At 41.6% G+C, this 16,951-nt stretch overlaps 1 protein-coding gene across 4 annotated transcripts in view; it reads right to left on the bottom strand.

Moving 5' to 3' along the window:
* The window catches only part of LOC142656828 (rab GDP dissociation inhibitor beta-like), a 69,995-nt gene that overhangs the window by 14,808 nt on the left and 38,236 nt on the right, over nt 1-16,951 (bottom strand). For 2 of the 4 annotated variants that reach the window (XM_075831761.1, XM_075831762.1), the window contains one exon: nt 7,780-7,887. In XM_075831761.1, coding sequence (XP_075687876.1) covers nt 7,780-7,866 — 87 coding nt within the window. In that variant the 5' untranslated portion in view covers nt 7,867-7,887. Of the gene's footprint in view, nt 1-7,779; nt 7,888-9,642; nt 9,849-13,411; nt 13,647-16,951 lie in introns of those variants that run through there. The other 2 variants (XM_075831758.1, XM_075831760.1) reach the window with 2 other exon arrangements.

The following is a 16,951-nucleotide window of genomic DNA, read 5'->3' as shown; positions in this document are numbered from 1 at the left end:
TAATACTGTCCTCTATATACAAGAATATAACTACTATAATACTGTCCCTATGTACAAGAATATAACGACTATAATACTGCCCCTATATACAAGAATATAATTACTATAATACTGCTCCTATATACAAGAATATAACTACTATAATACTGCTCCTATATACAAGACTATAACTACTATAATACTGCTCCCTATATACAAGAGTATAACTACTATAATACAGCCCCTATGTACAAGAATATAACGACTATAATACTGCCCCTATATACAAGAATATAACTACGATAATACTGCCCCCTATATACAAGAATATAATTACTATAATACTGCCCCTATATACAAGAATATAACTACTATAATACTGATCCTATATACAAGAATATAACTACTATAATACTGCCCCCTATGTACAAGAATATAACTACTATAATACTGTCCTCTATATACAAGAATATAACTACTATAACACTGCTCCTATATACAAGAATATAACTACTATAATACTTCCTCCTATGTACAAGAATATAACTACTATAATACTGCTCCCTATATACAAGAATATAATTACTATAATACTGCTCCTATATACAAGAATATAACTACTATAATACTGCTCCTATATACAAGACTATAACTACTATAATACTGCTCCCTATATACAAGAGTATAACTACTATAATACAGCTCCTATGTACAAGAATATAACGACTATAATACTGCCCCTATATACAAGAATATAACTACGATAATACTGCCCCCTATATACAAGAATATAATTACTATAATACTGCCCCTATATACAAGAATATAACTACTATAATACTGATCCTATATACAAGAATATAACTACTATAATACTGCCCGCTATGTACAAGAATATAACTACTATAATACTGCCTCTATATACAAGAATATAACTACTATAATACTGCCCCCTATGTACAAGAATATAACTACTATAATACTGTCCTCTATATACAAGAATATAACTACTATAACACTGCTCCTATATACAAGAATATAACTACTATAATACTGCCTCCTATGTACAAGAATATAACTACTATAATACTGCTCCCTATATACAAGAATATAAGTACTATAATACTGCCTCCTATGTACAAGAATATAACTACTATAATACTGCTCCCTATATACAAGAATATAACTACTATAACACTGCTCCTATATACAAGAATATAACTACTATAATACTGACTCCTATATACAAGAATATAACTACTATAATACTGCTCCCTATATACAAGAGTATAACTACTATAATACAGCCCCTATGTACAAGAATATAATTACTATAATACTGCTCCTATATACAAGAATATAACTACTATAATACTGCTCCTATATACAAGACTATAACTACTATAATACTGCTCCCTATATACAAGAGTATAACTACTATAATACTGTCCCTATGTACAAGAATATAACTACTATAATACTGCCCCCTATGTACAAGAATATAACTACTATAATACTGTCCTCTATATACAAGAATATAACTACTGTAATACTGCCCCTATGTACAAGAATATAACTACTATAATACTGCCCTATATATAAGAATATAACTACTATAATACTGCCCCTAAGTACAAGAATATAAATACTACAATACTGCCCCTATGTACAATAATATAACTACTATAATACTGACCCCTATATACAAGAATATAACTACTATAACACTGCTCCTATATACAAGAATATAACTACTATAATACTGACTCCTATATACAAGAATATAACTACTATAATACTGCCCTCTATATACAAGAATATAACTACTATAATACTGCCACCTATATACAAGAATATAACTACTATAATACTGCCCCCTATATACAAGAATATAACTACTATAATACTGTCCTCTATATACAAGAATATAACTACTATAATACTGCCCCTATGTACAAGAATATAACTACTATAATACTGTCCTCTATATACAAGAATATAACTACTATAATACTGCCCCTATGTACAAGAATATAACTACTATAAGACTGTCCTCTATATACAAGAATATAACTACTACAATACTGCCCCTATGTAAAAGAATATAACTACTATAATACTGCCCTATATATAAGAATATAACTACTATAATACTGCCCCTATATACAAGAATATAACTACTATAATACTGCCCCTATGTACAAGAATATAACTAAAATAATACTGCCCCCTATGTACAAGAATATAACTACTATAATACTGCTCCTATATACAAGAATATAACTACTATAATACTGCCCCCTATATACAAGAATATAACTACTATAATACTGTCCTCTATATACAAGAATATAACTACTACAATACTGCCCCCTATATACAAAAATATAACTACTATAATACTGCTCCTATATACAAGAATATAACTACTATAATACTGACTCCTATATACAAGACTATAATTACTATAATACTGCCCCCTATATACAAGAATATAACTACTATAATACTGCCCCTATATACAAGAATATAACTACTATAATACTGCCCCTATATACAAGAATATAACTACTATAATACTGCTCCTATGTACAAGAATATAACTACTATAATACTACCTCTATATACAAGAATATAACTACTATAATACTACCCCTATATACAAGAATATAACTACTATAATACTGCCCTCTATATACAAGAATATAACTACTATATTACTGTGCCATATGTACAAGAATATAACTACTATAATACTGCTCCTATATACAAGAATATAACTACTATAATACTGCTCCTATATACAAGAATATAACTACTATAATACTGCCCCCTATATACAAGAATATAACTACTATAATTATCTTTTTTATTTGAAAACTTGCAACAAATTATTACAATACCTTTGCAATACACTCATAACAGATAAAGAAAATATACATTTGTCTCTTAATAACATCACACTCCTTAAACAAACCATAATATATGAATATTGCTCCAGTATAGATTGTTTCAACTATTTTTCATGATATTATTCTAGACAGTATTACAGGAGAGTTCTTCTTTATTGGTGACCGGGCAGCATCGCGCACACCACAGATGGTACACGGTCACCACATTTATGACATATAGTGAACCTCTATGATATAAACGGAGTTCGGGCTAGAAGTCTCCATACAGCAGCAAAGAGCTTCACTGTCCCTCTAGATGTGGTGACTGCAGGGACACAGCAGGGACATTACTCTGTAGATAAGTCTCTTGTATAAAGATGACATTGGTTTTGTCGTCAGACAGACGCTGGAATATCTCCCGCCGCCTGCTCCTATTCTTCACACTGTTCACGTTAATAGGAGGTGGTTTTCAGCCTCATCCTGGTTACATGTCTTTCCTACTTTTTTTCCTTCTTCCACTGCTATGTCCTGTAACACCCCATCTTTTGGTGGACATTGGGGGGTCAGCGTCTTCATCCTGAGGTTCGTCATCTGGGTTGTGTGAGGAGACTTGCTCCATCTCTGCTTCTTCTTCCTTGTCATCTTCCCCCAGCGCACAGTAACGTCCCCCAGTTATCGCCAGCACTGGAGACTCTGGTGATTTCTTTGCAGCAGTGATTTTTTTCCTAGAAGAATCATCTGTTTTACTTCTCCTTTTAACCGTCTGAAATCCCTCCTCATCGATACTGGTTGCTGCGGCTGGCCCAGCTGGTTTTTTACTGGTCGCTGCGGCTGGATCAGCTGGTTCCTTACTGGTTGCTGCGGCTGGATCAGCTGGTTTTTTACTGGTCGCTGCGGCTGGCCCAGCTGGTTTTTTACTGTTCGCTGCGGCTGGCCCAGCTGGTTTTTTACTGGTCGCTGCGGCTGGATCAGCTGGTTCCTTACTGGTGTCGGGCAGATGTTTGGTGACAGAGTGACTGGATATTTTGCTTTTAGCATGACCTCTATTTTCAGTGGCTGGTGACACTTGTGCAGCATCCACAGATGGGACATTCGTCTCTGGAGCACGATCTCTGGTACTTTGGCTCACATCATCGTTGGGGATTCCAGGTTCTGGAGTCGTATCTACACATATGGAGACATCCTCCTGCTCTTCCTCCATGGCTCCTTTAAAGGTCTCCTCTTTATTATGTTCTGCATGTGGACAATCCCGGAATGTATGTCCAGGTCCTAAGCACAGGTTACAGATGACAGGTCCTGTACAATCATGTTTCACATGCCCAAACTGACCATATAGTGAGCACTTAATAAGGGAACAGTTGAATGCCAGGTGTCTGCCCCCACATCTATGGCACAGTCGCGGTTGACCAGGGTAGTAACATACGCCTCTCTCCGAGCCCAGGTAGAAGGAGTGCGGCAGATGTGCGGCAGATGTCTGGTCACTCCATTCTCCATTCTCCTGAACCAGCTGGATCTTGACAGAATATCCTCCATTCCAGATCTCCTCCTCATCATAGATCTTTGTTGGCAGTGTCTTCACCTCACAACACCCCTTGAAAAAGCAATCTACGCGAAACGCGCGTCGGGGTTTCTCTCCACACTTGGGAGCTGTTACAATCTGAGGAGCCACATGGGTTAGTACTTGCTGGTCTTGTTTTACTAAGGACTAATATTTTTTGTCACGTTGTTACCAGATTATCTGTATACTTTTGACATTTATCTGAAATAGGTCATCTTTACTGTTGGTCCCTGTTCTGAATTAGTTACGATACTGACACTGAGTGTGTCTAAATTACTTGCCACTATAATCAAATCACTACCTCTGTACTCCCGATTATTGTCCATAGAGACATAGTATACTGGGAATTTGCTGTAATTATGTTTGGACACAAGTGTTCTGCTATTATATGGTTCTAGGGATTTGCTTTGTAATTATATTATATCCTTTTTGGTAACTTCTTATGGGATACCTTCCCGATTAAATGTGACTAAATGTGACATACACAAATTGTACTAATTTAAGTAGTTTTTTGTGGCTCCATACTGTCTCCTATTTTGGAGATATACAGTTATTGGGTTTGTAGTCTGTTTTTAATTATGTATTTTTGTATGTCTCAATAAAATTTGTATTTTTTGATATTTTGTGCTTTATACTTGAATAGTTCCGACTCCTTCTTCTCGTGTATTTAGTACCTCACAATATCTGCTCAACCAGTGCTGCAAATCTGCCAGGGCCACCACCTCAGACTGGAACAGGACGGTGGCAGTGACTACCTGGGGTTTAGTCAGCTGGATGACATGTAGATGCTCCCACATCGCGTGCTCCTTTGTATCGTTATAAATACTCCAGAATAAATCTAGACTATATTGCAGCTTGAAACTGATGTCATAATTCCTGCTGGAGGGAACGTGGATCAGAGCGAACACCTCAGAAGCTTTAAACTTCATAAACTCCTTCAATAAAACTTTCCCAATGTGGAGTCTGGAGGGGAGGTTTTCCTCTGGTCCTGAGTACCTGATTCTGACAGCGTTCCTCCTCTGAGGTGTGGGGTTAGTCGGTCTTGTGACGCTGGAGAACAGTCTCCTGTACTGAGGTCTGTCAGCAGGTGGGTCAGGACTGGACCTCTCCTCAGCTGATTGTACTGCAGATCCTCCTGTGTCTGCTCCTGATCGCTGTGTAACCTGCACTCCATTCACTGACACTGCGGACGGCTGAACCTCCAGAACAGGGTCTGCAATGTCCACCTCAGCCTGTGCCGCTGGTTCATCCGATATCAGACTGTCAATCACCGCGCTAAGCGAGGTCTCACTCACAATGTCAGTATATGCGGCACTTTCTTGCTCACTCCCAGGAGTGCCACTCGCATTCACTTCATCAGTACTGCACATAGAGTCTACTGCAGTTAACCCCTCGTCAGCTGGCACACATTTCTCTGCAGCTTTAGCAGCATTTGTGTTGGCTGATTGCACAGACCCCACACATGATGAGAGATGTGATCCTCCAGCCACTGCACACTCATATCTTCCAGGGTTTCCCTGCGCCACAATATTATACACAGTCTTATAGTCAGTGTCTTTTTTTGCAATGATATTTTTTCTCTTCACAGTTTGGCTCTGGTCTCCCTTTTGTTCTCAATTGCCCAGTTCTTTATTTTGGGTACTGTGCATGATTCTTTCTGCAATCTCTCCTTCAATATCACCAGCTCACGTGTGCAAACATCCAGACACTCACATTTCATCAGCTTTGCCTTTGGATCAGTCTCTTGGTTAATTTCAGTTCTCAATTTGCGAACTTGCATTTCCATTTTAAAGATATTTTTCTTTGTCATTTTTGTGCACAATTCACCAACATCGTGAGATTCAGTTGACTCACCAGCCACCATTTCCAGATCTTCACCTCCACTATCTCCATGCTGCAGGACAAACTCCAGACTCTGGGCTTTCCCAGGATCATCAGCCCAGGACCCCTCCCCTCCACCTGGGTCAGAAGCCATGCATAGTCCTAACAGGGAGCTCACAAGCACACGTCTATCCTCTCCTATATACAAGAATATAACTACTATAATACTGCCCCTATATACAAGAATATAACTAATATAAGGGCATGCCCAGACGTGGCGGATTTCTTCCGCCACTGTCCGCATCAATGCCGTACAGAATCTGCGTTGCAGATTCTGTTGCGGCTCTGCCTAAAATGGGCGTTAAATTGATGCGGACTAGCCGTTGCGTATTGAGGGGAGGAGGGCTTCCCTTCTCTCTATCAGTGCAGGATAGAGAGAAGGGACAGCCCTTTCCCTAGTAAAAGTAACAGAAATTCATACTTACCCGGCCGTTGCCTTGGTGACGCGTCCCTCTTTTGCCATCCAGCCCTACCTCCCTGGATGACGCGGCAGTCCATGTGACCGCTGCAGCCTGTGATTGGCTGCAGCCGTCATTTGGACTGAAACGTCATCCCGGGAGGACGGACTGGAGCAAGAAGCAGGTAGTTCTGGGTAAGTAGGAACTTCTATTTTTTTTACAGGTTGATGTATATTGTGATCGGAAGTCACTGTCCAGGGTGCTGAAACAGTTACGGACGATCGCTTAACTCTTTCAGCACCCTGGACAGTGACTATTTACTTACGTCGCCTAGTAACGCTCCCGTATTTACGGGTGCACACACGTAGTCACCTGTAATTACGGGAGCCCCATTAACTTCCTCAGTCTGGCTGTAGACCTAGAAATACATGGGTCCAGACAGAATGAAGAAATGTCATGTTAGTAAAACCAATGCGCTCCGCAGCACACATAACATGTACATAACATCTGCGGACTTCATTGCGGAATTATGAATCTCCATTGAAGTCAAGGGAGAAATTCCGCAATGAGTCCGCAACAAGTCCGCTACACGTCCGCAACAACCATTGTATGCTGCGGAAACCAAATTCCGCGCCGCAGCCTATGCTACGCAGCGGAATTGTCCGCAACGTGTAAACGAACACAACTAAAAAGCTGTGGAAGGCAATGGAGAAACGTGTACGCTGCGGATTTCCGCTGCGAACTGTCCGCAGCGGAATTCCAGAGCAATTTCGCTACGTGTGGTCATGCCCTAATACTGCCCCCTATATACAAGAAGATAACTACTATAATACTGCCCCCTATATACATGAATATAACTACTATAATACTGCCCCCTATGTACAAGAATATAACTAGTATAATACTGCCCCCTATGTACAAGAATATAACTACTATAATACTGCCCCCTATATACAAGAATATAACTACTATAATACTGCCCCCTATGTACAAGAATATAACTACTATAATACTGCCCGTAGTCAGTTAACAGGGTGTGTGACTATAAATCTATGAATTAGAAATAAGTTACCTCTTCCAGGGGTGTGATTGATGCACTTTCTCCTCCATAGTAGTTGTTCCGATCTATGTGCAAAACTTTTTTCCCATTCACAGACATTATCCCAGATAACACACATTCCTGAAAATGAGATGGAAAACCAAGAGATACTGTATTATTCTGGCCACTAGGTGGCAATGTTCTACTGCACAACTTTACCATTAGGTGGCGATGCCCTACTATATTATTCAACATGTTATTCAGATAGTAAAGTTATGACAATATTTATATGAAAAATGTGAATATTATTCACAGACACTATGGGAAAAAAGTCACATGAAATGGTCGGAATGCTTGTGATCGTTGTGGGTCGCCCGCATCTTTTCCTCTATAGGGAAACATTTAAGACGTGTAATATGGCGGTAACGCCACAGGAGTCACAAGACCAAAAGTCGGCATGGAGCCCTCGGCTAACGGGGATGTCCTTTTTTGTCACCCCTTTTTCAAATTAGGGCATATTGAGTTAATGTGGCGGGGTTCCTTAGTAAGGGACCCCTCTATTAGGCAGGAAGGGCTGTTACAAAGACTTGCTCTTACTCTGGAGGACTTGGAAAATCCATGGGCAGCCAATTAATTTTATGGGTGCTGCATAATACTGCCACTGGGTCTCTCCTACAATGAACTGATCAATGGAGGGGGGAGGACAGAAGCGGGAGGACAGAAGTGGGATCCCCGCGATCAGCATTTCGTTAGTGGACCCTTTAATTAAAAAAAAAGTGTTGTCCCCTTTAAAATTGCTAGAAACGGCGCTGCCTACGGAACCTCTACAGCTCTGAACGGTTATTAATCGATCGCTCCTACTGAAGATGGAACAATATTTATGACATTATATTAGGGAAATTTTTATTATATATTCCCCTAATATAATTAATAGGGCTTTAACGTTACATCTTCCGTTATAGTTTTCGTGGTGTAGCGTTTCATACGCAGCTCCCACTCTGCGCTGTTATGAAGCAAATAAGGCTAATCCCTCTTCCCTGACATATTAGATTGATATATAAGCCCGTGATTGGTGACGGTGTCTGAAATCCCCCAAGCAGATTAACCGTGACAGCCTCGCTGATCTGCGCTGTCCCTCTCCATAGATTGGAATGGGACTGCAGGAAACAGCGGAATGAGCGATTTCAGCTATTTCCAATACCCCCATAAAAGTCTATGGAGAGGGGCAGCGCATGCTCGTCAGCCAAGAACAGGGACTAAGGGCCCCTAGATGATGGGGGTTGCATATGTTGAAACCCCACAGTCTGATTTCTGGAGTTTCTGTAAGACATCCTCTTTAAAGGGGTTCTATGTAATATAAGCTTAAAGGAACACTTCTGTGAAAAGCTAATACACTGTTATTCCTAGTGCAGGGCCTAAGTGGGCGGAGCATGACAGGAATTCAAACAGTAGCAAAGAGAGAATCCCTGTGTCATGCTCCGCCCCCTTCAGGCCCTGCACTAGAAATAACACAGTGTATCAGTTTTGCCAGGAGTGTTCTTTTAATATTTGTATAATAAAAAGTTCTGCAATTTTCAAATATTACTCAAAAATGTTTAAATATATATAACTTTACAGGATAGGATGACACAAAGATATTTACATGTATGGTTTTTACTTTAGGAGAAGTGCTTTTTAAAGGGGTTTTTCAGTTTCACGTAAATAGAGCTTAAAGGGCTTGTCCCATCTGGCCACTCCCATTTCTAAACGGTCGCACCAAGTCCACCAGAGCCGAAGGGACTCACCCTATGATGTCCACATGCCCTAATAAGCCATTATGAAAGGGGTTGACTCGATGAGACAACCCCTTAAAAATAAGTTCTGCAACTTTCTGATATATTTTTTTCAATTCCTCACCATTTTCAAGATCTCTGCTTGCGCTCTGTGAATGAAGATAATATTCTTGTTTACATCAAGAGGCTGAACCTTAAAGGGGTTTTTCGAGTTAATTAAAAAATTGGCCACGGTAGGAGGGATGAAAAAAAAAGAGCCATTGCTCAACTCACAGATTCCCGTAGTTCCAGCGACGCTGCTTCCGTTTCTCCCCTCCGCTGTGTATTGACATAGATGCAGCGATGATGTGCTTGTATACCCACATGATCGCTGCAGCCAATCACTGGCCTCAGATGGTATACGGCATAGGATCGCCGAGGCCAGTGCTTGGCTGCAGCGATCACGTGGGTATACGGGCCCGTCATCACTGCAGCTATGTCAATAAACAGCAGCGGGGAGGAACGGAAGCGGCTGCTCTGGAAAGATGGAAATCCGTGATTTGAGCAATGGCACTTTTTTTGCAGCCCTCCTACAATTTTTTTTAAGTAACTCGGAAAACCCCATTATCCAATCTAAAACTTCTCACAGCAGAGGGTTTGATACAATCGTATCCAGTCTAGATACATCATCAGCATAAATCTCTCACTTGTTGTGACAGTTTGCCACAATGTAACAATGTATAAGAATTTTATATATTAGGGCTTTAGCTCACAGAGGATTGTCAAGACTGGGTACAAGTGTAGCAAATCCTCAGCTGTGCAGGAAAGGCCTGTGTGGACCAAGAGGAAGAATACTGGGGGATATTTTCCAATGCAGTCAGGTCAATTTTCACATAATTGCATAGAAGGAAAAACAGAGTTCAGTCCGAGCGCCATATTCATGAAGACCTGAAACCAACACAAAGGAAATGTACGGGTCATGCCATAGGGGATGAGGGCAGTACTGAACAGCATTAAGTATTACAAATCATAGTTCCCTGAAGAGGTTCTGCAGCGGCCAAGAAGCCCAATTCAGCTCCAAGCTTGTCTTTCCTATGGGGTAATTATCCCGTCTCCAAAAATAGAGAAACTTAAAGGAGTTTTCTACCTTCTGACAACTGATGACGTATCCACCGGACAGGTCATCAGGTCCGATACCCGGACCCCACACTGTTAGGGTATGTTCACACCCAGCGGTTTCAGACGTAATTCAGGCGTTTTACGCCTCGTATTACGCCTGAAAAAGCGCCCCTAATACGTCTACAAACATCTGCCCATTGCTTTCAATCGGAATTACGATGTTCTACGCGTCGCTGTCAAAATACGGCACGTAAAATGACGGCTCGTCAAAAGAAGTGCATGTCACTTCTTGGGACGTTTTTGGAGGCGTTTTTTATTGACTCCATTGAAAAACAGCTCCAAAAACGGCCGTAAAAAACGCAGCGAAAAACACGAGTTGTTAAAAAAACGTCTGAAAATCAGGAGCTGTTTTCGCCTGAAAACAGCTCCGTATTTTCAGACGTTTTTGAGTTTGTGTGTGAACATACCCTTAAGCTGCTGAGGGGGCCTGCGGGCACCGGATGTTGTGGCACATAATGCTATGACCGGAGCCGGAAGCAGTGGGCTGCGTACATAGCATAGCGACCATGCTGCAGACCTGCAGGTCCGCTCCTATTCACTTGAGCAGTACTGCAGCTCGGCCGCTATTCCATGACCAGAGCCATCTGCCTCCGGCTTGTATGTCCGGTGCACGGAGGCACCGGACCAGCTGATCTGTGCGGGGTCCAGGTGTCGGACCCCCACAGATCATGTACTGATGACCTATCCACTGGATAGGTCATTAGTTGTCAGAAGGTGTGAAACCCCTTTAAGGGAACGAAAAAAGTGGGACAACATTGGGGGTAATGTCCCCCAAAAGCAATGTTCCTAGGGGAGAATACCTATATAGTGCGGTGCCATGCGGAGCCCCATATGGCGGCACATGTAGTATAAGTTAGGTAATGTATTAAATTCACAAGTTACAATAGAAATATATATATTTTTATAGATTTCATTAAATGAACAAAAAAATTTGAAACTAAAAATGTAACATATATACACACATATGTATTCGCTTGTTTATTGATTATGGACAAGGATTAACATTATTGCATACACTTGAACTCATTTACTATCTTTCTTATTTTTGGGGGTCACACAGCACGGTTGCGGCACAGTAACAACGTTTTTGTTTTTTTGGAGAGAGGAGGGGGCTTTCACATGGTAAGAAACGCTTATACCTCTTTTTGGGATCCGTTCTAGGATTTCCTTAAAAAAGAAAAATCATTAGTCAGCCCTGCCACATCCCTAATGTGTTAACACGACCTTGGAGGAAACTTGTAGAACTGAACAATCCCAGGATCCAGCTGCTTGTAACAAGGATCTTATAGATCCCATAGGGACGCGGTTCTCCTACCTTCAGCCCCGTTCCCAGCACAATGACATCATACTCTTCCTCCATGCCAGAGCGATGGGTCCGTTCCTCACATTCGTGACTACCTGTCTTGTATGTAACAGTCTGCGGTCCTAAGCTGATCTGTCAGACGGTGATAAGCCACCAGCTTTCAGGCTGTCAATAGGCCCAGTGACCCAAAGCCGGGGCCACCTGCCTGTAATCCAGCTAAATAACACACCGAGGGTTCTGTCTCCAGGGTGTGCGGGAATGGAGCCTGGTACAAAAGGCTGAGAAAATTCTATTATATTTGTTAATAGATAAAGATTATATAAAAGGGATAATCCCCCCCCCCCCCTACTATTAATTATAAGGCCTCATGCACGCTACCGCAGAGGAGTGCACGGTCCGTGACTACTTCACGGGCGGCCCGAGGAGTGTTATCCACGGGCCGTCCGCAATCATGGCTAATGGACAGACCGTAGAAACCACAGTCGTGTACGAGTACGCAGGTAGAGTGCATCTATAATGCTCGGAGAACTCCCAAGTCGACGACTAATATTCTTAAAGGGTAACTAAACTTTTAGAAAACTTCTTACAGGTCATAGTGAAATGTCAGAAGTTTTGATTGGTGGGGATCCGAGCACTGATTGTTAAAACGAAGCGGCGGCAGCGCTCGGGTGAGCGCTGAGCCGCTTTGTTTCTGATCGGCTTTTCTCGGAAAGCCGAGAAATTGGTGTACGGGCTCATAGACTTTCTATTGAGCCCAAACACCCTTACATTGGCGTTACGAGAAAAGCCGATCAGAAACCAAGCTGCTCAGCGCTCACCCGAGCGCTGCCGCTGCTTCATTTTAGTGATCGGTGGGGGTCTCAGTGCTTGGACCCCCCAGGAGATGAATTTTTCCTTACTGTAAGTTTACACAGAGTTTTGCAGGCAGAACAACGGTACCCATTAAAATCAATGGTTTCTATCGGACTCTTTTGGCTTCTGGTTTCTATGCGGCAGATCCAATGGCTCCGTTTTTTTGCTGTTCTGCTTCTATGACGCAGGTGTGAGCCATGACGTCAGTTTGTGTTTTCTACCCTCTTAAAACTGATCTGGTAACGGATCCGTAGATTTTTAACGGGGCGTCTGTCATGATTAAAAGTGTCCGCTTGTCTCCGCTTTAGTCAGGATCCGTTTTTTCAACAGGACAGACAAAAGGAGACTGTCTTATTTTCATCCTGTGAAATAACTGGATCCTGGCAGATCTGTTTTTCTGTACAATAAAAGTCTATGGCAACAGGATACCACCAATAGCCATCCTGTTGTAACATCTCGTTTCACATCCGTTTTTCGCCTACCCCAAGACTGATTTTGCGCTACTGAATAATAATGGACACAATGTGGAAGGAATCCCTTATAAAAGTTTTTAAGCTGGATGAGGTCGCCCCCTGCTGACCTTAAGAAGAATTAGGGAAAGGACCATTAAAGAGGCATTCCCATTCCAGACATTTATGGTTTATCCTGCCTGATAGGTGTTCGGCTGTTTCCATAACTCGAATAGGCGTGCGGCCAGCTCTACATTGGTTCTCTGCCTAGTTGCAGCGGCTTCCTGAACAAGCAGGACTGGGGACAGGGGACTCTCCCTTGTTCTTCAGATAAGACAGATTTGGTGAAGTTGTTGATAAGAAAGCCAAAGCTAGGAGTCTGTCCTACAGAAAAAAAAAACCTGTATTTTTAAATACTATATAAATAAAAAGCATCAACATCCAAATTTAAACAGAATTTTAGAATTAATACACATAAAAAATTATTTATTATACTCCAGAGCTGCACTCACTATTCTGCTGGTGGAGTCACTGTGTATATACATTACATTACTTATCCTGTACTGATCCTGAGTTACATCCTGTATTATACTCCAGAGCTGCACTCGCTATTCTGCTGGTGGAGTCACTGTGGACATACATTACATTACTTATCCTGTACTGATCCTGAGTTATATCCTGTATTATACTTCAGAGCTGCACTCACTATTCTGCTGGTGGAGTCACTGTGTACATACATGACATTACTTATCCTGTACTGATCCTGAGTTACATCCTGTATTATACTCCAGAGCTGCACTCGCTATTCTGCTGGTGGAGTCACTGTGTACATACATTACATTACTTATCCTGTACTGATCCTGAGTTACATCCTGTATTATACTCCGGAGCGGCACTCACTATTCTGCTGGTGGAGTCACTGTGTACATACATGACATTACTTATCCTGTACTGATCCTGAGTTACATCCTGTATTATACTCCAGAGCTGCACTCGCTATTCTGCTGGTGGAGTCACTGTGTACATACATTACATTACTTATCCTGTACTGATCCTGAGTTACATCCTGTATTATACTCCGGAGCGGCACTCACTATTCTGCTGGTGGAGTCACTGTGTACATACATTACATTACTTATCCTGTACTGATCCTGAGTTATGTCCTGTATTATACTCCAGAGCTGCACTCACTATTCTGCTGGTGGAGTCACTGTGGACATACATTACATTACTTATCCTGTACTGATCCTGAGTTACATCCTGTATTATACTCCAGAGCTGAACTCGCTATTCTGCTGGTGGAGTCACTGTGTACATACATTACATTACTTATCCTGTACTGATCCTGAGTTACATCCTGTATTATACTCCAGAGCTGCACTCGCTATTCTGCTGGTGGAGTCACTGTGGACATACATTACATTACTTATCCTGTACTGATCCTGAGTTACATCCTGTATTTTACTCCAGAGCTGCACTCACTATTCTGCTGGTGGAGTCACTGTGTACATACATTATATTACTAATCCTGTACTGATCCTGAGTTACAGCCTGTATTATGCTCCAGAGCTGCACTCACTATTCTGCTGGTGGAGTCACTGTGCACATACTTTACATTACTTATCCTGTACCGATCCTGAGTTACAGCCTGTATTATACTCCAGAGCTGCACTCACTATTCTGCAGGCTTCAGAGCTGAAATCCCCTAGCTTGCTCTGGTGATTTGCATTCTGGCAAGTGTGGTCTTTACACCAGACACTTTACAGTTATCTGATGTATAGAAAACTAACTGTCCCCCAGAATTAGGACCCGCTGTGATCAGCTCTAAACTATGGGGAAAGCCAGCAGAAATGGTTAATTACCCTGCAGCGTCACCACAGGGGATTTTAAGCATTGCACATATCTTATTGAAATAAATGGGCTGTGTATAGCTTTAGCTATAATATGAAGGTCCTAAACAGAATTCCCTAATAAGATATTTAAAAATGGGTTTTCTAAATTAGTCAACACCTTTAAAGGGATATTCCCATCAAACAAAGTGATGTCATAATCCGACTGCCGTGACCGCCACCGATCCTGAGATTCAAGTGGCCATAGCGCTGGTGTACCGCTGCATATACCCGTGCAGCTGGTAGACAGGAGCGCCGCTAGGTAGGGAATAACCGGAAAAGCAGCACCCTGACCCCTTTAATCTCAGGATCGGTGGGGTCTCGGCAATCGGGCCCCCACTGATCACAAAGTGATGCATGTCCCTTTAAAGACTATTGCCATTTTTACATATGGATAATAACATCACCAGTATTTGATCACACTGTTATGTATGCTACTTTAACCACTTAACGACCAACGTATAGCCTTTTTACGGTGGCCATTCAGGGTAGTTCTTCTGAAGTGCCGCCTTTTCACGGCCGGACTTCAGAAGAACTTTTCCCGCATCGTGCAGGGATCTAGTGAAGCCCGGGCTGTTGATAACAGCCTCGGGCTTCAGGGCAACGATCAGAGACGACTAGCAGTGGTCTCCGATCATATTTAACCCCTCAGATGCGGCGCTAAATAGCGAGTACTGCATCTGAGCGGTTTTAGAGGGAGGGGACTCCCTCTATCAAACCCACGGGCAGCGCGGGGTGCCGAGGGTTTCTACGGCAGGCTGAGAGCCTAACAAAGGCCCCACAGGTCTGCCTTTAGTGATTGCCTGTTAGGCCATGCCTGTCAGTTTTAGGGTATGTTCACACACAGTAGCAAAAAACGTCTGAAATTACGGAGCTGTTTTCGCCTGAAAACAACTCCTGATTTTCAGATGTTTTTTAACAACTCGCGTTTTTCGCGGCGTATTTTACGGACGTTATTGGAGCTGTTTCTCAATGGAGTCAAGGAAAAACGGCTCCAAAAACATCCCAAGAAGTGACATGCACTTCTTTTTCGCGGGCGTCTTTTTACGCACCGTCTTTTCACAGCGACGCGTAAAATTACATCTCGCGCGAACAGAACATCGTAAAACCCATTGAAAGCAATGGGCAGATGTTTGTAGGCGTAATGGAGCCGTTTTTTCAGGCGTAATTCGAGGCGTAAAACGCCCGAATTACGTCTGAAAACAGTGTGTGTGAACATACCCTTACACTGACAGGCAATAATACACTGCAATACTTCTGTATTGCAGTGTATTATAAAAGTGATCAAAAGATCGCACAGTAAAGTCCCCTAGTGGGACTAAAAAAAAAAGTGAAAAAAGTTAAATAAAGTTTTAAATAAATAAATAATAGTCCCAAGTAAAAAAAAATTAAGAACCCACTTTTTCCCCTAAAAGTAAAACGTTACTCATATTTGGTATCGCCGCGTCTATAACGACCCCAACTATAAAACAATGACATTATTTAACCCACGCGGTGAAGGCCGTAAAAAGTAAAATAAAAAACAATGCCAGAATTGCTATTCTCTGTTCATCGTACCTGCAAACAAATTTGATTAAAAGTGATCAAAAAGTCACACGTACTCCAAAATGGTACAAAAGAAAACTACAAGTCGTCCTGCAAAAAAAAAAAAAAAAAGCCCTCCTACAGCTGCATCGGCGGAAATATGAAAAAGTTATGGCTCTTAAAACATGGCGACACAAAAACAAATAATTTAGAAAAAAAAAGTGTTTTTACTGTGTAAAAGTAGTAAAACATAAAAAA

The sequence above is a fragment of the Rhinoderma darwinii genome, chromosome 7, assembly GCF_050947455.1.
Source record: "Rhinoderma darwinii isolate aRhiDar2 chromosome 7, aRhiDar2.hap1, whole genome shotgun sequence".
NCBI classification, from domain to species: Eukaryota; Metazoa; Chordata; class Amphibia; order Anura; family Rhinodermatidae; genus Rhinoderma; species Rhinoderma darwinii.
This window is presented reverse-complemented; position numbering and strand designations above follow the sequence as displayed.